The sequence below is a fragment of the Maniola jurtina genome, chromosome 20 (genome assembly GCF_905333055.1).
Source record: "Maniola jurtina chromosome 20, ilManJurt1.1, whole genome shotgun sequence".
Taxonomy (NCBI): Eukaryota; Metazoa; Arthropoda; class Insecta; order Lepidoptera; family Nymphalidae; genus Maniola; species Maniola jurtina.
In genome coordinates, this window is record NC_060048.1 from 10,015,001 (window position 1) to 10,039,651 (window position 24,651).

General features: G+C 36.9%; 3 protein-coding genes across 7 annotated transcripts in view; 2 read left to right on the top strand and 1 right to left on the bottom strand.

The window, feature by feature from the left end:
- The window catches only part of LOC123875647 (dystrophin-1-like), a 23,276-nt gene extending 3,578 nt beyond the window's left edge, over positions 1 to 19,698 (top strand). Inside the window, exons 6-13 of one of the 2 annotated variants that reach the window (XM_045921598.1) lie at positions 4,705 to 4,836; positions 4,949 to 5,193; positions 5,568 to 5,706; positions 6,160 to 6,466; positions 6,785 to 6,985; positions 7,612 to 7,772; positions 18,831 to 18,835; positions 19,667 to 19,698. In XM_045921598.1, the coding sequence (XP_045777554.1) occupies positions 4,705 to 4,836; positions 4,949 to 5,193; positions 5,568 to 5,706; positions 6,160 to 6,466; positions 6,785 to 6,985; positions 7,612 to 7,733 (1,146 nt within the window). In that variant the 3' untranslated portion in view covers positions 7,734 to 7,772; positions 18,831 to 18,835; positions 19,667 to 19,698. Of the gene's footprint in view, positions 1 to 4,704; positions 4,837 to 4,948; positions 5,194 to 5,567; positions 5,707 to 6,159; positions 6,467 to 6,784; positions 6,986 to 7,611; positions 7,861 to 18,830; positions 18,836 to 19,666 lie in introns of those variants that run through there. The other variant, XM_045921597.1, reaches the window with a different exon arrangement.
- LOC123875644 (hillarin) overlaps positions 9,798 to 24,651 on the bottom strand; it is a 67,465-nt gene continuing 52,611 nt past the window's right edge. For all 4 annotated transcript variants that reach the window (XM_045921590.1, XM_045921592.1, XM_045921589.1 and 1 more), the window contains exons 5-15: positions 21,451 to 21,567; positions 20,634 to 20,833; positions 18,317 to 18,539; positions 17,482 to 17,708; positions 16,545 to 16,763; positions 15,535 to 15,743; positions 14,609 to 14,739; positions 13,794 to 13,937; positions 13,293 to 13,406; positions 12,238 to 12,415; positions 9,798 to 10,668 (exon numbers count right to left, since the gene is read on the bottom strand). In XM_045921590.1, coding sequence (XP_045777546.1) covers positions 10,532 to 10,668; positions 12,238 to 12,415; positions 13,293 to 13,406; positions 13,794 to 13,937; positions 14,609 to 14,739; positions 15,535 to 15,743; positions 16,545 to 16,763; positions 17,482 to 17,708; positions 18,317 to 18,539; positions 20,634 to 20,833; positions 21,451 to 21,567 — 1,899 coding nt within the window. In that variant the 3' untranslated portion in view covers positions 9,798 to 10,531. The remainder of the gene's footprint in view (positions 10,669 to 12,237; positions 12,416 to 13,292; positions 13,407 to 13,793; positions 13,938 to 14,608; positions 14,740 to 15,534; positions 15,744 to 16,544; positions 16,764 to 17,481; positions 17,709 to 18,316; positions 18,540 to 20,633; positions 20,834 to 21,450; positions 21,568 to 24,651) is intronic.
- LOC123875649 (probable methylcrotonoyl-CoA carboxylase beta chain, mitochondrial) lies at positions 22,270 to 24,293 on the top strand. Its single transcript, XM_045921601.1, has one exon. It carries the CDS (start codon positions 22,469 to 22,471, stop codon positions 24,140 to 24,142), a length of 1,674 nt encoding a protein of 557 aa, XP_045777557.1. The 5' UTR covers positions 22,270 to 22,468; the 3' UTR covers positions 24,143 to 24,293.

The window sequence follows — 24,651 nt, forward strand, 5'->3', positions numbered from 1 at the left end:
ACGTCATATGTCAGTGTCCCAAACTTCACCATGACGTTTCAAAGGCGTGACGTTTGGGAATGTAATTCAACGATCTGTCAAACCTTCTTTCATATTGGAAAAAAAAAACTAGTAACATTTTTGACAGCTCGTTTACCGAATGAAGTTGGCATCTTTCGGTGGCCATTTTGAAGGTTGACTTTTTCTTCCTACATAGACACGCAAACATTTGCTCGTCAATTATTAATTTTTAAAAATGTGAAAGTTAAACTAAATAAGTATAATACATATTTATGGGCCAGAGGGCTATAGAGTGGTAGGACACGGCGCTTTTAGCGGTAAGTGTTCATTTTTCTACCCAATTTCGCCATTAGAACATTGAATTTTCCAACAAGAAAATGAATGAAAATTTTAACCTAACATTTCCTTGTTACAGCCGTTGATCCTAGATTGTTATCATTTAACGCCTCATTTGAGCATTTATCATGAGGATTTTCCCGTAAATTTCATTTTGGATCGTACATGTTACGTTTTATATCGGATTCCATCCCGGAATTGGTGTGATGGAATGCAGTTTTCGGCCTGTGGAATTAGTTAGATATTCGACATGTGCCTAGCTTATTCTCTATTTTAACAAATTTTGTGATAATTTGGACTTTATTTTTTTATAACCTAGTGTGTGGCCATGTGGCCCAGGTACTATAAGTTTGTTTATTTTTGATAAATATATAAAGATTAAGATAAGACGAGTTACAATTGGCAGCCCCGAACAGGGACTGATTTTTATTTGGGAACCTAGTTGTGTTGATTCTCATAGTATTAGTGAATAAATATTTTAATTGTTCTCGTTCTTGTCTTAATTTGTATTTTTTGTAATATTTTAAGGTGTATTGTATTCTTGTAACTTATTTTTTTTTTATTGTATGCCTAGATACTAAGATGTTTGTTCTAGCATAGCTAATTTAAGTGTGCTCGCCTAGTTAATAAGCGTAGTTTATTTTGAGGTTTTTTATACTACTATTATTTATGTGTTACTAGTGAAAATGCTACTTACCTAAAAAGGCCATTTCTTTGTAAGAAACGGAGCCAAAAACTTGATAGGTGTCGCTGTGACCAGTTTTCTCTTGAAAATGATAGGTGCACGACGATGGAAAATCTATTTTACTTAATTTTATCTATTTTTTTTTTAGGCTTTTTGGAAATTTTGTTAGAAGAATCTTCTAGAGAATAGACAGCGTTTGTAGTCCCAGGTCGTGGTCTATTTGTATTCGTTAGGATGTTATTTGGTATGACAAATGCACCGTCGAATTACACAGACTTTCTGATCGTTTGTTTGGACCAGATTTTGATAACTAAGTCCTGTTACCTAGATGATATTATTATTTTACTTTCAAAAGATTTTAAATTCATTCAGCATTTTAGATAAATAAATATCAAAGATTAAAAGATTCTAGACTTGCAAATAACTTAAATAAATCTGAATTTTGCTAAAGAATATAATATTCCAAAAGTATTTTATAACACTTTATATACCCCTCAGAATAATCCAGTAGAACGTTTTAATAAGACTATTGAGACTTGTCTAGCATGCTATGTTGAGAACGATCATAGAACGTGGTATAGGTATTTACCCCATGTTCAGGCAGCTATTAATGGCACTATTAATTTAGTTACAGGATACACACCTAATTTTCTTATGTTTGGTAGGGAAGTTTTCCTTGATGGATCCTTACATAAATTTTATTCTATCTCTGACCCTTCAGAGTTAACTATTGGTAGTCGTTCAGATTATTCGGACGCACTTCTTACTTTGAGTAATATTTTTGATAAAACTGTTAGTAATCTGGCCAAGTCATATAGACGAAATGCCAAATACTACAATGAAGGAAGAAAAAGCATTTCTTATTGTGTTGGAGACACAGTTTGGAGGCGCAACTTTGTGCAATCCAATGCTGCTTCTTTCTTTTCCGCAAAATTAGCCCCTAAATTTGTTAAATGTAAAATAATAAAGAAAATTTCAGATAATGTATATTTATTAAAAGATTTGGAAAAAAATAGTACAGGTAGATACCATATAAAAGATATTCTTAAAATTTGACAAAATTAAAACTTAAAATTAATTTTAACAGGAAAAGAATCTAGCAGAAGCTAACACAATAAGGACTCATTATTATTTTGTGTAGGATTTTTTTTGGCTCCTTTGTCAGTCCTACCGATTTGTAGGTTGCGGCTATGCAGTTGCTCCGCATTACCTCTCCTTTTTGTATATATTGTATATTTTTGATTTTATAGTTCTGTTTATAAGAGATCTTTTGGTAGCGGTTATGCAGTTGCTTCGTTTTACCAGGCTCTTGAAGAACTCATTTTTGGTTGCGGTTTTGCCTTTGTTTGCACCGTATTACCTAATTTTGTTGTAAATATGTATAGTTTTCTTTTCAGGGATTACGGTTTAGCACATGCCCCGTACTATCCTCCTGCTTGTTCTGCTATAGTCAGTCAGGTAGTTTTGTAAATATGTACAGATCTTTTGTGGGATCATGGTTGGCACATGCTCCATGTTATCCTCCTGCTTGTGTCTGTTTTATCGGCAAGTAGATGTATATATTTTTTCTATGTGGGTCTTTAGTACTCATCCTTGGCCTTGTCTCACACATGTGGACATGTTCGCTAGGTCCTTGCTTTAGGCAGGACGATGTTTTAGGTGTTGCTCTTTTGTAGCGCATCTTTATTTTGGATGGTTCGACAATGCGCGGCGAGGGTGCCTGAGTGCTTTGTTCGGTTGCATACCATTCCGAAAACCCCTTAGCTAGGTTAGTTCGTCAATACGCGGCGAGGGTGCCTCAGTGGATTGATCAGTTGCATACTAACTCTAGACTCTTTTTATTTTGGCTTATGTTGTGTTAGGTTGGTTTGCCATTTCACGGCGTTGATGCTTAGTGTCTTGGTCAGTAGTATACCAATCCTAATCACACACTCTTTAGAAAGTTTTCTTCCCTTCTTAGCTAGTTTGGTTTGCCATTTCACAGCGTTGATGCTAGTGTCTTGGACAGTAGTATACCAATACTATGCAATTCTAGTTTAGGAATTTTGTTTTAATGGATTGCTTCTCAATCTGTATTTATTAATGATTATTTGGTTGTTTTGGCTTACATAAATTTAGATATTTAACTTTCCTTTTGTTTGGTAGTTCCCTTTGTTTTGTCTTATAGAATTGTTTAGGGTAAAGAAAAAAAAAAGGTTTTTTTTTCTTTTCTCTAGAAAGGGGAAATTGTAACGTGTACCTTAGCGGTCCCGTTACATCCTTTATTTAGATCGCATATTTTTATTAACATAACCTGAAATCTGTTAGTAGACCTTTTATACGTCATATGTCAGTGTCCCAAACTTCACCATGACGTTTCAAAGGCGTGACGTTTGGGAATGTAATTCAACGATCTGTCAAACCTTCTTTCATATTGGAAAAAAAAAACTAGTAACATTTTTGACAGCTCGTTTACCGAATGAAGTTGGCATCTTTCGGTGGCCATTTTGAAGGTTGACTTTTTCTTCCTACATAGACACGCAAACATTTGCTCGTCAATTATTAATTTTTAAAAATGTGAAAGTTAAACTAAATAAGTATAATACATATTTATGGGCCAGAGGGCTATAGAGTGGTAGGACACGGCGCTTTTAGCGGTAAGTGTTCATTTTTCTACCCAATTTCGCCATTAGAACATTGAATTTTCCAACAAGAAAATGAATGAAAATTTTAACCTAACATTTCCTTGTTACAGCCGTTGATCCTAGATTGTTATCATTTAACGCCTCATTTGAGCATTTATCATGAGGATTTTCCCGTAAATTTCATTTTGGATCGTACATGTTACGTTTTATATCGGATTCCATCCCGGAATTGGTGTGATGGAATGCAGTTTTCGGCCTGTGGAATTAGTTAGATATTCGACATGTGCCTAGCTTATTCTCTATTTTAACAAATTTTGTGATAATTTGGACTTTATTTTTTTATAACCTAGTGTGTGGCCATGTGGCCCAGGTACTATAAGTTTGTTTATTTTTGATAATTATATATAAGACATATAAAATTAAGACAAGAACAAAGGGGCGATACCTATTATAAATTGTCATATTTTTTTTTCCTCTTTAATAAATAAAATTTGTATAAAACTTTAGAAATTTAATAAATTAATTTTTAATAATAAATTTTAAATTCTTTGATTTTTATTCACCAATATTTATTTCTTGAGGACATTTGGCGTCCCGGAATAGAGAGCACGGCTAGGTGGACCGAATCTCTGACTTGCGATTAAAAGTCCAGGCCTCGGCAAGTCTATCTGTGGAGATTTCTATCCAGCTGGCTGGCGCCCGAAGGTTTTCCCTATATCCATTTTATATATATATATTTTGTCAGCTGGAAGTAAAAGTAAGGAATTAATTCTATTGTTTTGTTTTTTTTTAAATAAATTTTATTTTAAATTTTTCACCTATTGGGTGGTGAAAAATTTTCTTTGTTACAAGTTATCAGCTCTTTTCTAGTTTTCTTGTAGAAAAGAAGGTTAGATAACCATTAGGTTCTTAATATTATGTCAATTGACAAATGTCAAGCTGTCAAAATGGACGTTGCCTAAATACATAATTATTGAAAATGATGTTTTGGAAAACTCAAATACTTTGGATCGTCGGGGGTGTTATAATTTTTTAATTTACACTTGTGTTTATTGTCAGGTGCTGAAATTCAAATGTGCAAAATGTAATGATGTCTACTTTTGTGAAAAGTGTTATTTATATGGCAAGGAGTTGTCGAGTGTTCCCAGTCATAAGAAAACTCATTTAGTGCAAGAACTAATTGATGGAGAGGTAAATAATAAATATACTATTTTTTTCTAAATACACAATACAGAAAAAAATCATAATAATATGGTAAAAAGAATACCTAATTTCTATAATTTAGTTTTTAATTATGTTTCAGATCAAAGCTCCTGAATGCCTCAGCTTCATAAAAGGCATGAAAAGATTTTTCTTCTGCACGAAGACAAGAAAGAAAAAGACAAGTAAAATGGATAAAAAGAATAAACAGACAAGACAAAGTTCGCTCAAAAGAAAAGAAAAGCCTGTGATATTTACCTCGACGGTGGGCAAGGCTTCGGGAAATAAAACTAACAATCCAGCCATGACGCTGCAGGATATTATTACTAATATGGAAAATGACACTAAGTAAGTAAAATACGACACTAAGTAAGTAAAATTCGACACTAAGTAAGTAAAATACAACACTATGTAAGTAAAATACGACATTAAGTAAGTAAAATATAACAATAAATAAAATACACTTTCTGGTCTGGTCTGGTGGGGGCTTCGGCCGTGGCTTGTTACCACCCTACCGGCAAAGCCGTGCCGCTAAGTGATTTAGCGTCCCGGTACGATGCCGTGTAGAAACCAAAGGGTTATGGGTTTAATGAAAATTGCTATACCCTGTACCCCTTCCAGGTTAACCCGCTTCCATTGTAGACTGCATCATCACTTACCACCAAGTGAGATTGCAGTCAAGGGAGATTGTATCTGATTTTTTTAAATTGAAAAAATTTTAGAGCCCTCAAAGATCTGATGGATCAAATGGACACAGTGGTCAAAGCCGGCGACAAAGATAGTGACGAACAATTGAAAGGCAAAGCAGAGGTGTATTACAGTCAGATATCTGCACAAATCGCCAGGCTCAAGACATTGAAGGTAAGTATCACTTTTACAAAATGAAAAAGTGCGACTCGGACTCACATACGAAGGGTTCCGTACAATCTGCAAGAAATCTCAAGCCAGTATAATAAAAATTTATCGCACCCACAGCTGTACAAAACTGCAAGGTAATGACGGACAGCGCCATCTATGATGTGATTTAGTTGACATATTATTTGGTCATTTAAATAGTTTTCTTTTGTGATGTAAATTCACAGTTTTCTCCAAATTCACAGTTTTCTGTTTTTTTCGGCCTTTCATGATTCTAGGTCAATGGGAATACCCTACAGGTTTTATTCCCTTGAATAGACAGACAGACGCCATCCTATAAATAAATCCTAATTCTGTTGTTTCTGTTATACCTGTTATTTTAGCTTTTTTAAAATATAACAACGAGGTATGTAAATAAATGAGAAAATAAAAACATGCTTAACTCAATCTTTATTTCAGGACAATTTCCTAAACCCGGACAACTTCCCACCTGAAACCAAATCTGAAAAATTGGAACGACCTCAAGCATTTGACCTCTTCAGTCCCATACCAGTAGTGGACGGGAAACAATCAAAAGTCACAGAAAATTCCAAAAACCAGCCAAGGGTACTTAGCTTGGATTCCGGAAACTTCTCAGTGGCGGATAAGCCTGATAGTCAGCATCTGCTGACTATGTCGGGAGATGCATTGAAGCCAGTGGTGGTTCATGCCACTTCGGATAGCATTTCTACTGTGTCTATGAATGATATGAGCAATTGGTACAATGGTAAGTGTTCAATATTTTATACTTAGGATCAGTGACATATTATCTACGTGCTGGATTATGCGATGGATATTAAGTCTGAGCAAAGTCAAAATAAACTCTGTAGTCTATTGCCCCAAGATTTCCAAGAGTTTTCCATAGTAAATGGATAAGAGAACGGCGCAAGTATGCCTCTCCATAAGAGAGGCATACTAGCGCCGTTTACCGATTTCAGTCATTTCTGCCATGGCTCCCGGTTTCGATGCTCGAGACAGCATATCAGGGAGACTTGATATGACACGGAGCCAATGTGTAAGTGCAAATTATTAAAAAATGTTTCAGAAACTGAAACTACTAACAAACGAAACGCAACTAAAACGAAACTGGAAAGCAACCACAGTATATCAGCTACAGAGAAGCGGTTCGCTGCAGACATTCGCTCCGTGGAGAACAGTAACGACAAAATGAGGGAACTCAACGCAGATCTGGACACTGTATTGGATAGACTGCAACAGATACTCACTAACAACTTCGCTATGGATGGTAAGTGCTATTTTTACCCGACTACGGCAAAGCCAAAAGGAAGGGTTATGATTTTAGCAGTCTATGTATGTATGTATGCTTGTATTTATGTGTGTTCCATTATAATGTTTAAATTAGTGAGCCGATTTTGATGAATGAGGTGTCAATCGATGCGTTATTTTGGTCTGGGCTACATTTTATACGAAAAAATTGACCTGATGGATGTTACATCCAAAAAAGTGGGGTTCTCCAAATTTTTTTTGCTATAATATGTCAAATACAATGTCAAATGAAAGAGGAGAAAATTCTGAGTTCGCGAGCGCACTTCCAAACTATATGCACAATCGCATGTTTATAATTTTATGAGGATTTCTGAATAAGGAACAGGATTTTAACTAGAAAAGAAGAACGAAGGACATTCGAGCAGTGGTCTACAAGTTAATGTTGTATAAAAATAATAACCGCCAAAAGCTGAGGCTGAGATCTATAGAGTGTACTTTGACTTTGCTTAGACTTCATTTTCAGTTAAAACGAGACAGATTTATGCCAACGGTATAATGCTGTCTCGTTTTAACAGTGTCAAGTCTGAGCAAAGTCAAAGTACGCTCTATAGATCTCAGCCTAAGGTGTCAGTATGGTTGCTTCAGACTCGTGTTTTGACAACACTCAACTGCGGGAGACGGCGAGTGAGATGGAGGGTTTGTTGGGGACCCTCATACGCGGCGTGGAGCAGCGCGCTACGCTCAACGCTAACAATGGTCTCGTTTAGTATATTTAGTGATTACTAGCTGATGCCCGCGACTTCGTTTACTTTCTTAAAATTAAAGAACTCTTTAAATTTCCGGGATAAAAAGTAGCCTATGTGTTAATTCAGAGTATAAATCTATTCTATTCTAAATTTCAGCCAAAACTGTCTAGTAGTTTTTGCTTGAAAGAGTAACAAACATACACACATACACACAAACTTTCTCCTTTATAATATTAGTGTGAAGTGTGATTGAATATTATGTTCAAATACAGGTGTAACCAGAACGCTAGCTAAAACTTAGCAATACATTATCTTAACACAATCCAATGCCAACAAATCATTTGCCTTATGATTTAGTCTTTTTCAAACGCGCATTGTATAGCGTGCAAAGCTCGGGTCAAGGTCCCACCTACGACGCAGCATTAACTATTAGTGACTTATTTACGGAACGTTCGTTGACCTCTAGCGTCAGTCAGATGTTTTATTTGCAATTAATATATTGTGAATTTTTAAAAATACAAGATTTAAAAAAAAACATATTTTATATGGTATCTTATCAGTAATCATCAGTACTATCACCTGTCTTCGTTTTTGCTAGTTTTCTGGTTACAGCCTGTATATCTTGAAGAACTAGTAAGAAAGTTTGCCAAGTAAGCTTGCGTTCGGATTAAAAAAAACTGGATAGATCTGTACAAATTTGCATTCAGGAGTTTAATTTTATGATCTACACTAATATTGTAAAGAGCTAACAGTAAATTTGGATGTATCTCTGAACTAATTATGCGATTCTGAAAATTCTTTTACTGATGAATTATTATTATAGCTCGAGTGCTTCAAATTGTATCACGTGGACGAAACCGTGTGGAAAAGCTAGTGTAAAATAATCTTTTAATATGCAAATACTAATTTTTATTGCTGTGCAATGACTTGGTATGTTCACTTTATGTAGGCTTATTTTACTGACTCTTGTTCTACAGAACATGACAGAAATAGTCTTAGTTATTTTTGCTAAATAACTTGGAAATAATAAATTATAGTTTACTTTCATTAAGTTAGATAGTAAAAAAAACTAACATTCCCAGTGACTTAATTCTTAAGACATTGTGGCTTGTTTTAATGTACACAATAATCTCTAAACTAAATTGACAAGTTTGAATTTAGTGCTATCCTTTCTGCAGGGAGCATTACGATAGGTATAGATTGGTACACAACTAAATTTTAGTGTTTGCATCCTCTTCTTACTAATGTTATATGAAAAGGACAGCCATAGTTTGACAGTTTAAAATTAAATTTAGAGCTGTCAAACGCGTCACTTAAGCTGCCAGTCGCGAGCCTATTGTTTAAATTTGAAGCGTGCACTAAAATTTAGAGTCTTCAAATATAATATTCACGTTCCGTACTTTCTTTTTTTTTAAAAAGAAAAAGATGCAGATACTCTAAATTTAGTTTACAGAAAGAACAGAATCGGCGCCACCGTCATTTTAGGTTAGAGATTGTGTGCAAAAGAACATTTTTCCGTCCCAATTTAATCGGTGCTCAAAATATAACATAAGACTAATTATAAGGATCTGATAAGGTACTAAATTAAACGAAAACATTAGAAAAATAACATGCCATATATTTTATAAAAATTTACAATATAATGATCGTGTATAGTAAAATAATAATTATAGTATAAATTACGTATTTCTTAATGCAATGTTAAAATTATTATTTTGATATAAATTCTTAAGCTAACTAATCTTATGGGTTAAGCGTAAGTGTGGAGCAATCTGATATATATTTTATTATTTTCGAAATATCTTTGTGTATTTGTAAAACTGTTCAATTAACACTATTTTTATACTTTAAACAATTTTTCAAATGAAATGTATTTTTTTCAGTCTCTGAATTCTTCATTATTTTCAAATGATATTCTGGAGATTTGATTCTTTCATGAATTTTTTTTCATTTCGAAACTATTAAAAGAAAAGATATGATTATTGTCATACTTGCAAAAATTAATAAATTTTGTCTATAAGAACTGAAATATCATGAGTTCATTTTGTTAAAAATACCGGTAAATTGATGATTTTGTTATAAATTACATAAAATGCAATTAGATTGCACTAGCACAACCTAGAGAGTACTTAAAAAATAAAATTATCGATTAAAAATAAAACATTTACAAAAAATATGTATAAAATTATATAATGTATTAACTACTCAATAAACGATTTATGTTAATGGACGGCTTTTATTTCCTACTAATATCTACATTTGGATATATTTCTTATTATTAATTAACTATATAAACTTCTATCCTGCCATAAAACTTTCTGAAAATTAATATTAAATTACATTATCTTTTCAATTACAGTTCGGAGTACAGATAAAGGTGGCTTATCTCTAAACAAGACTAAATTAACAGCTCTAGTGCTATCCTCTTCGGTACGGAGTATTATGAAAAGGATAGCGATTAGTGATACCTAAATTACATTCAGATCTGTCATTTTAGTTTAGCTCAGAGATTGTTCAGGCAGAAAGCCACATTGCTTGGCAAAAAATATGAGCAACAGCAGCGCGACGTAGTAGGGGATACTTGATGCATCGCCATGATTTGGATGATTAATTAACAAATTGCTTGCTCCCACGCAGTCCGCCTAGCACACCTAAAAATCGATATTGCTCATTTGCTTAAGTTTTTTGCCGGGCATTGCTTTACAAAAGAAAAATCATCGGAATCGACTCTTTATTAAAATCGATTACTACGCAGGCTGAAACTGCAGTATTCGTGATTTACAAGACTTCAATCAAAGCCTGTTTTTCAATGAGGTATGTCAGTTTCTCTTGCTGCTATTGATCAGATACTTGCAGCAGTGAGTTAGAAGGTGCTTCTCTTTCTCCGTAGATCCGTTTTGATGTATAGCAGTGGGGCCTCCACGTTCCCGTGTGTATATGTCCAGTCCGTATTGACCTGGAATTGAATTTACTATTAACAGTACAACCAAATTAATAATGCGCATGCAGATCTTCGCTAATTTTCGTATTCCGAATCATTGAATCGTAAGAGCCCTAAACAATGCACTTGCATTTTGCACCTTGTTATAAACAAATAAAACTGACAGATATAAGAAAAATTATTATAAAATTAGAATGGAAATGGGCTGGACATGTTTGTAGGTTGGATAAGATGAGATGGACAAAAAAGGTGACTGAGTGGATTCCAAGAAACAGAAAAAGGAAAAGAGGACGACAAAGAAAAAGATGGCGAGATGTTTTTGCACACAAAGTAGGACCGGACTGGATGCGGAAAGCTCAGGATAGGGAGCTTTGGAGAGATTTGGGGGAGGCCTACGCCACGGAGGCGACTAATACTTAAATTACTATACTATTATTATAAAAGGGACTTAAATATTTTATTTAAACATAAATATTTTGACATTATTTTATCAATAATTTTTTGACATTATTTCATTAATTTTTATGTAACGATAAATTAATTGATACTGAGAAATTGATATAAGTTTTGATTTTGACTACCTATGATGAATTTATGAACAAAAATGAATAAATAAATTATTGTAACACAAGATAGCTATAAATGTATTAGGAAACGTTAATACGTTTACGTAGAAAAAAGCCTTTATTATCTAATGATAATAAAAGCCTTTATTATCTAATGATAATAAAGGCTTTTTTCCTTTTTTTTAAAAAGCCTTTATTATCTAATGATAATAAAGGCTTTTTTACTTTACTTTTACTTTATAAACAAATAGGAGTCAATATCATGTGTATCATACGACCGTTGCCGAACAGTGACGAAGATTTCTATGCGCATTATTAATTTGGTTATACTGTACTTACATACGATTTGATATACTCACTCCTAGATACAATATAGGTGTTATCAACATCCTATCATTATCATGATCGTGCTTAGCCCCTTAATCGGCTCACTACTGAGCACTGAGAAGGGTTTAGACTTTAGATCATAGTCACTCTTCACACACCTTTGAGAACATTATGGAGAACACTCAGGCATGCAGGTTTCCCTTTGCAGGTTTGTTTTGGCACTATGTTTTCCTTCACCGTTCAAGTAAGTGATACTTAATTGCTTCAAACGCACAACTCCGAAAAGTTAGAGGTGCGTGCTTACCTCTGGGATACCCCCGACCCTCTGAATAGGATGCCGACGTTTTAACCTAGTGGATAATAACCACTAGTGGATACCTAGTGGATAGTGGATTAGTGGATAATAGAACCGTTTGTAGAACAATTAACACAAGTGTAAATTAAAAATGTATAACACCCCCGACAAGTGAAGGTTACAGTAACTAGAAAAGGGCTGATAACTTTCAAACGGCTGAACCGATTTTCTTAGATTATAGCTAAGAACACTCTCGTTCAAGCCATCTTTCAAACAAAAAAAAAAGTAAATTAAAAATCGGTTTATTAGTTTAGGAGCTACGATGCCACAGACAGATACACACGTCACACTTATAACACCCCTCTTTTTAGGTCGGGGGTTAAAAACTGCACCTACCCTCTTCGGGGAAAGTGATGTAAAAGTTGACAATGTCGTCGACCACATTCTGCTGCACGTATTTGGAGAGCCGCTTCTCGTCCACGCCGTTCTTGTGCAGCGTCGCCATGAAGTCCGCCAGCGGCCGCGACATGCGGAACTGGATCTCCAGCTCACGACCCGCGAATACTAGCGCCTCCTGAAATGTGAAGAAATGAGGGTAGATATATCAATTAGGTCAGATATTTTTGTTTGGCATATGCGCCATATTGGATTTGTTATGACGTTATGTCATAGCTGTGATAAACTAAGACAAAATCCAAGCATACTTCATGCTGTTCTCTTAGTTGCCAAACTTTTTTTTTCATCAAAATGTTCATCAAAATTTTTATCCTTTATGGCCTAATATTTGACACAATTATTATTATTCTTCAAAAAATCTATAAAATAGTTGACAATAATTTGAAAATCGATGCACCACAGATTAAACACAACATAACTTCTATTCTGAAGACGGGTGAAAAGACATAGGTAGGTAGGTATTGTCACTGAAGGTTTTTAACAATGGATTGGTAAAATTGGTTGATAGAGTTTTTTGGAACTCTGCTAAAAGTTGCGCTTCATTGACAAAATTCGCTATCTCGTTAGGGACTCCAGATGGTGCAGCCGCAAAACCTTGCATTCGAATCTTTTTTTTTTTATGGAGACACACAGTATTTACAATAAACAAAAGGTAACACAAATACAAAGCACACACACCACAACAGTCTCCAACGAAAAGTTATCACAGAATTAAAACACACAATAGCCGGGTATAAGAAGGTACATAAGAAAAGAACAGAAAATAGGTAAATTACATAAATAATAAAGCAAAAACGTCCCTAATTGCATCTCTGCAATCATCATGAATCTTCTGCAGCTTATTGTCCAGGTCCTCCAACCGCCTTCGGTGTTCATTCAACACCATGTCGTAAGTTCTAAGAATGGCGTCGTATTGGGCCACACGATTTTTAACCTGTTCTAGATCACCACTTATAACTTTTAACGCCCCACCAAATAAAATATATTCTATGTACCTGATGAGTAATGGGAACGAGTCCAAAAAGTCTTGTAGCTTTCGTAGGGCCCCACTCGCCGCTTGCACAGTCGGGCAGCGGCACCATGACTGTCTGCAGTTCTGCGCAGCAAATCTGTAACCCATGAAAACTTATTATAAAGTAACTGCGATGGTAGAACGAGCCGAAAAGAACCTTCGCAACTTTATGGGCTAGTCTTCGCTGTCTAGGATGATTTCTTGGGAATTGAATACACTTGTGTTCGAGTCCTTATCTTCACTTATCTTCGGAGTGTGGAACGCCCTCCAGCACGATGGACCGATGATATTAAGCGGCTGGCGGGAAGTGGCTGGATGAGGAAGCATGAGGACCGGGTGTGGTGGCGCTCTTTAGGGAAGGCCTATGTCCAGCAGTGGACGTCCACAGGCTGATGATGATGATGATCTTCACTTAAATGTTTTTAAATCTAAGTGGACCCTACTCTATTAACATGGAATCATCTGGAATGCTTATAGTGGTTACCTTAAACTTGCAAACGCTCTTGAACTTCATGGGTTCCCCGGTGAGGTACTCCCGGGGCGTGACCGCATTAGCGAAGATGTCCAGCAGGAAGGCGCCGCTGCAGGGCGCGTGCACACGGAAGGAAACCACGTTGCCTACCACTGACTGAAAATAATTTGTTGCATCAGTGCTTTGACATTTGCTGTCCGAATATATGAGATTTTTCCGAGGGAAAGACTAATTCTAAGACTGAGAGTACAGACTTATTTTTCAATTAAAGCGAGACGGATTTATGTCAGCGATATAACGCTGTCTCGTTTAAACAGGGTCTTAAGTCAGAGCAAAGTCAGTTTTGTGTAAGAAAAACGTGTTAATCGTAGTCGACAGCAAATTGGTTGGATTCGCTGTTCTCATTTTTCACAGCCAATCAAGAGGCAAAAGCTACCGTTTACGATCACGATGAATACCTTTTTCGTACATAATCAGGGGGCAGATGCAGAACTAACATCTCTCAGAAATTGCTCTCGAAAAATACCGTCAACTTCCGAACTTCCGGACTAGGAATACAATTTAAGACCTCATGACCCAAAGTTCCACAGTAAACGAGGCGGTCAGAGGCAGTCATAAAAGAGGCAGAGATATTTTTTTTAATAATATAGACTAGCGCTTGGCTGCAATCAGACTCGCTAGCAAGTGGTGATGCAGCCTAAGATGGAGCGCGCTTGCCTAAAAGTTGCCTATTCACTCTTGACTTGAAGGTACCCATATTATAGGTGGAAGGGAAAACTGATGCCGGAAGGGCGTTGGTTAAAATATAATGAGAAATATGGATGTACCTGCATAACAAACCGCTTGAGACTGACGCCGTCGAAGCCGTCGCCCTCGGTGTCGTAGAATTTGAGGTTGTAGTGGAATATGAGCGAGCTCTGCATGTGTGCCGGCATGGCTATGCGCATAGTCGCCGCACCTGTACAATAAAGATAAAAAGATAAAGATAAATTTATTTGGCTCAGCAACAAATGTAAAATAAATGTAACAAAACATAATAACAAACATTACTGTGCACCTGTTTCTCGAACTAGTTAAAACTGTGTCTCGGAAAAAAGGGATAGATACACAGACTATAGAGTATAGATTATAGAAAAGGAGGAATAGGTACAGTCCACAGACCTAACAATCTATATCTATGGTACCTACAGTCATAGAAAAATTGATAACTTAATGAACCATTATTGCCTTGGTGTTCCGACAGATGCCTGAATATAAAAGTTGGATGAATTTCGAAAATGATTATTATGTCTAGCGGATGGCTTTTAGCCAGTGAACACCTGCAGCTCGATTGCGGTAGAATAACAGCTACAATGTCACGATCGCAATCACCTTTGATTGGTTGACGCTCGCTCATTATTGGCTACAATGCATTGATGCAACAAGAGTAGCATTTTAGCCAATAACAACAATTGTGATTGTAATAATGATTGATGCAGGTTTTACGGAATCGAGGTACAGATCAGAGTCAGGTACAGGTCAGTGATTTAGTTTTCAGTATTCATCGTAACAGGCGTATTCCGAAAGGCTTGTTTTATTACAACTCTCGAGGAACAAGCTGTTAAGCTCCTCGAAAAAATCTATAGTACTTGGACTCTTTTCGTTTAAACGAGTATATACCAAAAACTTAATAAGACGTATCTATTTTAGACCGCATCACTAATTGAATATCGTCAAAAATGCTATCAAAAAATAACAGGTATGTTTTCCTCACCAGTGGAGTCAGTGAACATAACAGCCTTAGTGTTAGGATCGCTGAAGTAGAGTCCATAGCGGAAGAACAGCGACCGGACGAACGGTAGCTCTTCGAAGTCATGCAGAGTGATGGGCGTCTTCAGCAGTTGCCAGTCCGGCTGCAACGGGTAGAACTCGTAGATGAACTCCCGCGGGTCCGTGAGGAAGTAGTGGTCATCGTATTCATATCTGGGGAGTTTCAAAAACCCTGAAAGCTTGTCCGATTCTGATCTGATCATTAGATCTAAATTTTTGGATATTAGGAGGCATGAGACGGGCCTGCCCGCGAAATTCAAATTTAATTTGGTTTTTCGCAATTTGTAAACTAATACGACAACGTAGGCTTATGTGATTTGTGAGAATAGTCGATACTAGAGCTAATTTCTTAAACTGGACCCTTTCAAGTAAAGATTTTTATATAAACCTTTGAGGATGATACTGCCATTGTCGCAATTAAAATGCCATAAGCCTACGTTGTCGTATTAGTTTACAAATTGTGAAAAACCAAATTAAATTTGAATTTCGCGGGCAGGCCCGTCGCTTCCACCTTAATTTAAATTGGCTCCACATTGGTCGCCAACAAAAGCATTGAATCCCAACATGGGGCCTCTTCTAAATAGGTAAGAAAAAATCTAAATCCAATTCGGTTCATTCGTTTAAGAGGTACGGTGTCACAGACAGATATACAAACACACAGATACACACGTCAAACTTATAATACGCTTCTCTTGAGTCGGAGGTTAAAAATGAAGTGAAACACCCATATTTTTGGTAGGTACAGGATCATTTGGCTTTCTCTGGTTATCAGTATAAGATTTTAAATGCAATAAGTATATTATTCCAACGCTTTTCTGTGACAGATATTATTAACCTGAAGGCCTGAATCATGTTTTTTCAGCAAATGAACACTTAAATTCTTGGCATTTCATATCTTTTTATATCTATTTAGTATTTATCTACTAAATATCGTTTTCAGATGTTTTTACCAACCTTAAGCTATCACTTTTCCCTCTGTTCCCAGGCTTGGGGGCATCTTTAGCGTTCACCAAGTGCCTAGCTCCCCAGTTGCACTGCACGAATCTCCACGCTCCTGCGACGTACACCGCGTTCCAGGAGTTTCTGAAGCGGTTGTCTTCGAAGCGGACACCTGGTTGGTAGCCCGCGGATTTGCTGTAGCCCTTTATTACCACGCAGTGGAGACCTGCGTAGCTGCAAAACAAGATAAAACTAGTCATTCAAGGTAAAAAAAATCAGAAAGACTTTTGGTTTCATACCAATTATTGAATCTATAAAATTTCAATAAAACTGGGTAGCTGTTTTGAAAATTGTCTAGCAATTTTTTGCCATGCATGTTAGCATACCTACCTATCTAAATGACTAATATTCCTTTAACCCGTCTATAGATTTATCATAGCTCTACTAACTTATGTACAGTACAGCCAAATTAATAATGCGCATAGAAATCTTCGTCACTGTTCGGCAACGGTCGTATGATACACATGATATTGACTCCTATTTGTTTATAACAAGGTGCAAAATTCGTCGTATTCCCAGAAACACCCGAATCATTGAATCGTAAGAGCCCTAAACAATGCACTTGCATTTTGCACCTTGTTATAAACAAATAGGAGTCAATATCATGTGTATCATACGACCGTTGCCGAACAGTGACGAAGATTTCTCTGCGCATTATTAATTTGGTTGTACTGTATAGCTTGTGGTAGAAGCAAATAGTTCAAACGTGAGGTGATCATGATTAATTACACAATACTTACTGATGCTAGATAATAGAATTTAGTTTAGTCTGTTAGCTGCCTAACAAATTGTCATTAAATTCAAAACAAAGGTTGCCTTTAAAAAGAGACGCGCTGACGCCACCTCTAATTTGGCGCAGTCGGTAGGATTAGGAAACATTACAAAAATTCACCTGCATAATCTTTTAAACAGAACGTGGTAACTTTCAGTGCCGTGTTTGATTCCCCTGAGTAACCCGAGCGGCGAGTCTCCCTTGAGGTTATCATCAAAGTGTATGTTGTTGAGGTTCTTTACGGTGATCCAGCGGAATATCGTGCGCGCTTTCTCGACGTCGCTCGCACATCGTCCCACTAATTGCCGGACCAGGTCTGTGAAGGTCTTTTGGTCTTCTTGCGCCACCTACAGATTAACAATTTTTTTTATGAGGTTAAGCTGCATGACATTATAAAGCTGCGTTTTGCAGCTGTAATATGCATTGGAATTTAAATATGAGAGTTTTAAATAAAATTTTACAACGCTAAAAGTTAATACCTAGTAGATTTAATTTAAGGATTCTTTATTCTATTCAATACATGGTTATAGAGTGCATGAAGGGGGAAGTATTTTTGACTTCAGACTTAAAACATCCTTAACTACCAATCCTAATTCTCCTGATCCTCGACTCTAGGAGATGAGCCAAGCGCAGGGGGAGTCCTGTAAGGTCTTTTACATTTAAGTATTTTGTTTTCCACCACCTACATTCCTTTTTTACTACAAAACCCATTTGTTTTTTTTTAATTTATTAATTTTTAAGACATACAAAAAAACCTTATAAGTACAATATATCTTGCCAAACTGCGTCGCAGTTTGTTGGCGAGTTAGCGCTCAATACTTTTATCCTAAGCCCAATCTCTAATGTTTAATATTATTAAATATACACATACCTACTTACTTATTACTATTTTACAAGTCATTAAAATCTACTATAGTCAGCTATTGACTAGACTACTTTGTTTTCTGAAACTTACCGAAATGGCAATTTTATCGACATCCGCAAACTCCATCGGATCTGTATAGATGTGGAACTTGGAGACGAGTGGGGGCTGCGGCGGCGGCGCCCGAGCCGGGTACGGCGGCGCCTCCTCCCCGTCCAGGTATAACGACGATGCTGCCATGTACTCCGATCTTCTTTCCGTTATTAGCTCCATCATTTCGTGGCTTTGCTTCTCTACTAGGGCTGCTGTGGCTGCCCTGGAAACATATATTCGTAAGATAAGAAATGTTTATTAATATTCCAATAGAATGGAAATAGATGGCGTACACAGTTGGATATGATACGACTGTCATTGCAAAAACTCAGAAATTACGTACATTTAAGTATTTCTAACTAAACTGCTAACAAACTAAAGGGCTACTAGGAAGCCTGGAAATTTTAGAATTAATAAATTGGCTTTTTTTTTTTTGAAAATCTAGACTTAGTAAGCTACTTAGGCTACATGATTTTGTTCTACTGCACTGCATAAACCTAAGTAGTTTTGTCTTCGCGTCTTCTTGCATGTTTTACGAAATAAAAGAAAGTTTTCTACTAAGAGCATATCGTTTGGTTTCTTTTCGCAAAGAAGCTCGTTATATCTAAATTTTAAGTAATATAGAGTTTTTGTTACTATCCCATTTCGTTAATATATATTAAATTAAAAAAAGGGTTGCCTGAAAATCTCTTTTATCAAGGTTAGTAATAAGATCTTGCAGACGTTATTTTTCTATATTGTTTATTTCCTTTGTATCTAATGTTTTGTATGGAAATAAAGAATTTATCTATCTATCTATGTTACGACTTGAGATTGTTAAGAATTAAGGTGAATGGTAATTAAGATTCTCATCATTTTAGCTGTCTCTTGTTAACATATTTCATCTGATAAGTCATTCAAACAATATTCTCATACGTAAAGACTTGGGCAGACACAACGCGTTCAATGAGCTATGGGCATTGATTGTCCATTTGACAGCAATAAGCTAATGTTAGGATTTTTCGTCAAGAATTAGATTCAAATTGAAAAGATCCGTAGGAGAACCAAGCTCACTAAAATAACCCGTCAGTAAATTGAAATGCCAGTCATCAGACCGTGTTTAGTAGGAGCGAAAAAGGGGTGTGAAAGTCCTATAGAGTTGAGATCGCATACGAGTGAACGTAGTGTGGGCTGCCCTGCAGTGCAGCAAGGTAGGCTGAAGATATAAAGAGGGTGACAGGAAGTGTCTAGATGTGGAATGCTAAGGCCCGGGTGAGGTGTCGCCCATTGCGAAAGGCCTATGTCCACTAGTGGACTTTCATAGGCTGAAATAAATAGGATGATGATTATAAGTTACTAGCTGGTGCCTGCGAATTTAGGTTTTTAAAATGCCGTAGGGACTTTTTGATTTTCCGAGATAAAATGTAGCTTATGTCACTCTTCATCACTCTAACTACATCCATGCCAAGAATAACGCCGATCTGTGTTTTCGTTGCGATGTGATTGAAAGGCAGACCAACCAACAAACACACTTTCGCATTAATAATAATAATATGGGTAGTGTAGTTACTAGGAATAGCGTTGGATATGTTGCCGTCTCTTATCACTGTCGCCGCGCGATATGTCTGTCCAACCCTTTAGCCAACATCCGGTTTTACGAGCGGCGCAAATGAAAGTAACTTCTCACTACTGTTGTGCTTTGAACCCAACCGCTGATGATGAATGCAATTTTTTACGGTCACTAACGGAGCTTATTTGGATGCTAAAATGGTAGTTAAATAGTGTTTCTCTTAATACAATATTTAATAGTGGTATTAGTTAGTTTATCTAATTAATTACAATAAAACCGATGATATTTTAGGGCCTAAGGAGCTTGGATGGTGCTACCTCGCGCCGTAATGCTCAGTGTTGGTAGATCATAAAATGTAATGGTGCTTTTTATACAAGTTAGCCCTTGACTGCGATCTCACCTGGTGGCAAGTGATGATGCAGTCTAAATTTTTGGATATTTAGAAATCGGACGGGGCGGGATGTTCCAGTTGTCCAATAGTAGTTCAAGAAATCCTCCCGTCCCGTCCGGGACGTGAAAAAACACGTTACGTATGCAGCGACCTTAAGATGAAAACGGGATAACTTGAAAGCGTTGGTTGGTATAGAAGTTTCATTAAACCCATATCCGTGATCGGTTTCTTCGTGGCATCCTTCGTTACGGTGAAAATCGGGACGTTAAAATCGCTTCGCGGCTCAACTTTGCTGGTAACTATGTATAGTTACGACCGAAGTCGCTAGACCAGATCAAACTTTAGGGACTTAACAAAAAAATTAAAACGCTAAGTACCTTTCATGTTCCAACATTTTCCTCGTCAAACTCTCCTTTTTCTTGTCTCTCCGCAGAGTCATGTTCTTCTCGAGGTCTGCTCTCTCCTGCTGGTGCCGGAGAGTCAGCGCTCCGAGCTCTGACTCGGGCCTCCGTTTCTTCACTTGCATCTCTTGTTGAAATCTGTTCGTCAGCCTTTCTAGCTCTCTTTCCCATTCGTCCTGGAAGGTATAATTTTATTATTGAGTTGGTAGGATTTTATTCATAATGGTTGTTGTTCAAAAAAATTCCAAATATTTTTATTCAATTAGACTTTGTAACCAGTAGGTACTTTTGAATCGTCAAGAGCGTCTACCACTGGTTCGGAATGCCTTTCCTACCGAGAAAAACCAGCAAGAAACTCGGCGGTTGCTCTTTTCAAAGATTTGATATACAATATTATGCCATGTATAAAAGTAATTGAAGTCCCGCGCATTGCTGGAGCGAGCTGCAGGTTAAGTCCACGCTCTTTTATCATTTACATAATCTTCGAATGTATAATATACTTTTCTCAGGAGCATAGTTTTAATAGATTTTTTAAACTTGTGTAAAGGCTTGTTGTGTTTAACTGTGGTATATTTGACAGGGTTTGTTAACTTTTGAGCAGAATTTTAACCATGACCATCGATGTACCTACAATAAATAATAAATTAATTAGCGTCAGTTAAAAAGATCTGAAAGTCCTCACTTCTCAAGCTCCAAATTAGTTAGCAGGCGATAAAAAAAAATGGAAGATCAGTTTTCCCGGCGTGTGGAAATCGCTACCAGAGACCTGAATGTAGGATAATAGGTGAGATACCTGTATTTCTTCTCGTATTCTTCTGTTTTCCTCTTCTCGATGTTTGGAGAATTTTCTGTACAAATCATCTTCTTCTTGGCGGTGTTTCATTTCTAGCTTAGTCTGTTCATCTCGGTCCTGTAACAAACATCAAAAATATTTCATGTCTATAATTTATAAATAGTCTCCCACTGATATTTTACCAAATTTTATTCAAAAAGTATATTTAGATATCTTATAGATATAAGGAACTTATTATAATAAATAAATAATGATGATAGTTTTCTGAACATCAATGATAAATGAGTAACTGTACGTAAGAATGATTCCGTAATTGCGTTTGAACAACTCTGAATCAGTCTGTTTATTTCTGCACTTTCTATGCATTCATAACTTACCTCCTTGCCTACCTAGGTATGTACTATTTACTACATACTTGTGACATTTGGGATTATGTTATGTATCATTAAACAAAGTAGGTAAGCAAAATTCACAAATGATACAAACGCATCCAGTGGCTCCATAGTACCTTATCCATTGTATTGCTTACCCAAGGCTTACCCTAACATGAAACTGCAAGGTACTTTTGGTTTCACACAGAATAGATGTGCATGTTTTGAGCTTTTTGATGGCATTCTTTATTGACACACAAAAAGACGTGATACTTAGTACCTATTATTCGCAAATTAAGTAGGCCGCGTGATTATATATGCGTTTTCGGTCTATAAAACCGAAAAGCGTGCCATTGCCATTTACTTTAGTGCATAATAATATTCGCGCAACGCGACTTGAATGACGATTGATGCCGATGTACGATAAGTACCTATGTAATAAGTAGGTGCTTATGTAAATATTACATCAAGCCACTTACAATTCACATTATCGTTCCATTATTCAAGTTTTTATCAACTAAGGTCAAACCATACGACGAAATTTGTTTTCGTATTTAATCGCTTTGATAACGGTATACGTTATCGTCAGTAGTCCACAGCAAACTCGTCGGTCGGTCGTGTATAAATGCGTAATTTATAAAGTGAAAATGTTAAATCTAGTAAGAGGAATACGGCGATTGAATGCCCAATGCCGGCGGTACAGCTATGCAACAGTGATAGGAAGCGAGCCGAACAAAAATGACCCATACTACCAAGAAAATAAAGCTAAAATGGACGAACTGGTAGAGGAGCTTCGGCAGAAAACAAATGACGCTATCAAAGGCGGACCCGAAGAGGCGGTAAAGAGGCACACGGCGAGAGGAAAATTGCTCGTGAGAGACAGGATTAACCGGTTAGTGGACGAAGGAAGCGACGTTTTAGAATTGAGCACGTTGGCCGCCACCGACATGTACAAAGGTCAGGTTCCGTGCGCCGGCATAGTTACAGCTATCGGCAAAGTTCAAGGTCGGGACTGCATGATCGTTGCGAACGACGCTACCGTTAAAGGAGGGACCTATTTTCCTATGACGGTGAAGAAGCATTTGCGCGCGCAGGCAATCGCAGAGGAGTGTCGGCTTCCGTGCATTTACCTCGTCGACTCCGGAGGTGCTCATTTACCAGATCAAGCTGACGTTTTCCCCGACAGGGAGCATTTCGGACGAATTTTTTATAACCAAGCGAACATGTCCGCCGAAGGCATCCCGCAAATATCTGTAGTGATGGGATCGTGTACCGCCGGAGGTGCTTATATTCCCAGTATGTCGGACGAAAGTATTATTATTAAGAACCAGGGTACAATTTTTCTAGCCGGCCCACCGCTCGTGAAAGCGGCCACAGGAGAGTCCGTATCGGCTGAGGATTTAGGAGGTGCTGATCTACACTGCAGACAATCTGGGGTAACTGATCACTACGCTCAAGACGACGAACACGCCTTACATTTAGCTAGAAATGTAGTCGCTAACCTGAACTGGAACAATGATAAAAGCGCCAGAAATAATCCACTAAAAGTTGACGAGCCGTTACATGACATCGAAGAGTTGCATGGCATCGTCGGCGCAAACATTCAAAGACCTTTCGATATCCGAGAAGTAATTGCCAGAATAGTAGACGGGAGTAGGTTTCACGAATTCAAACAGCTTTACGGAGACACATTAGTGTGTGGATTTGCATCGATATATGGTCAGCCTGTGGGCGTTATAGGCAATAATGGTGTTTTGCAATCAGAAGCCGCTTTAAAAGGTTCGCACTTCATACAACTCTGTGCTGCTCGTAAAATACCGCTTCTGTTTCTTCAAAATATCACCGGTTTTATGGTTGGCAGAGAAGCCGAGGCAGGTGGAATTGCTAAGAATGGCGCAAAAATGGTAACAGCTGTGAGCTGTTTTAAAGGACCTAAAGTAACTATTTTAATAGGTGGCAGCTTCGGAGCTGGCAACTATGGAATGTGTGGAAGGGCTTACTCCCCAAGTTTCCTTTATATGTGGCCTAATGCTAGGATCTCTGTGATGGGTGGGCCTCAAGCTGCTACCGTTTTATCATTAGTCGCAAAAGAGAAGGCTTTAAGGGATAAGAAGACTTGGACTGACGAAGATGAGAAGAAAGTGAGAGCACCATTGGAAGCTACATTTGAAAAAGAAGGTCGACCATATTTTAGTACCGCTCGGTTATGGGACGATGGCATAGTGGCTCCAAGAGACACAAGAAAAATAATAGGACTTAGTTTATCGACTGCTTTGAATGCCCCATTCAGAGACAGTAAATTCGGTGTATTCAGAATGTGAGCTATACGTATGATAATTAAGTGAGTGTGTGATAATTATTGTGGGACAACGATAAAACATTTTAACGTGATAATAATGACAGACTTTAGTAACATGTAATTTAATTTGTGTTTGATTGCGCTATCAGTTATTATATTTAGTTATTACACAATCTTGTGTTTGATTTATGATTCTATTTAAGAAATATTTAAATTTTTATATTACTGAGAGATTCATTTATTACATGTTTCGAAAGTAACAGGATGCAACAGAAAACTTTCATCTACTAGGTAACTAATTATTTACTAAACACTGTTTGTATGTTTAGTTTCTGAATTTTCTTTTAGGATATTTTTCATATATTTTCAATCTACATAGGTATGGGTACAGTTTTTTTCAATTAAATTCAATACATTAAATTGATCATTCTTCCTCATTAACCCCCGACCCAAAAAGAGGGGTGTTATAAGTTTGACATGTGTATCTGTGTGTGGCATCGTAGCTCCTAAACTAATGAACCGATTTTAATT

Bases quoted from the DNA above. Each gene is read 5' to 3' on its own strand.
- LOC123875649 (XM_045921601.1), top strand. From the start codon at position 22,469: ATGTTAAATCTAGTAAGAGGAATACGGCGATTGAATGCCCAATGCCGG.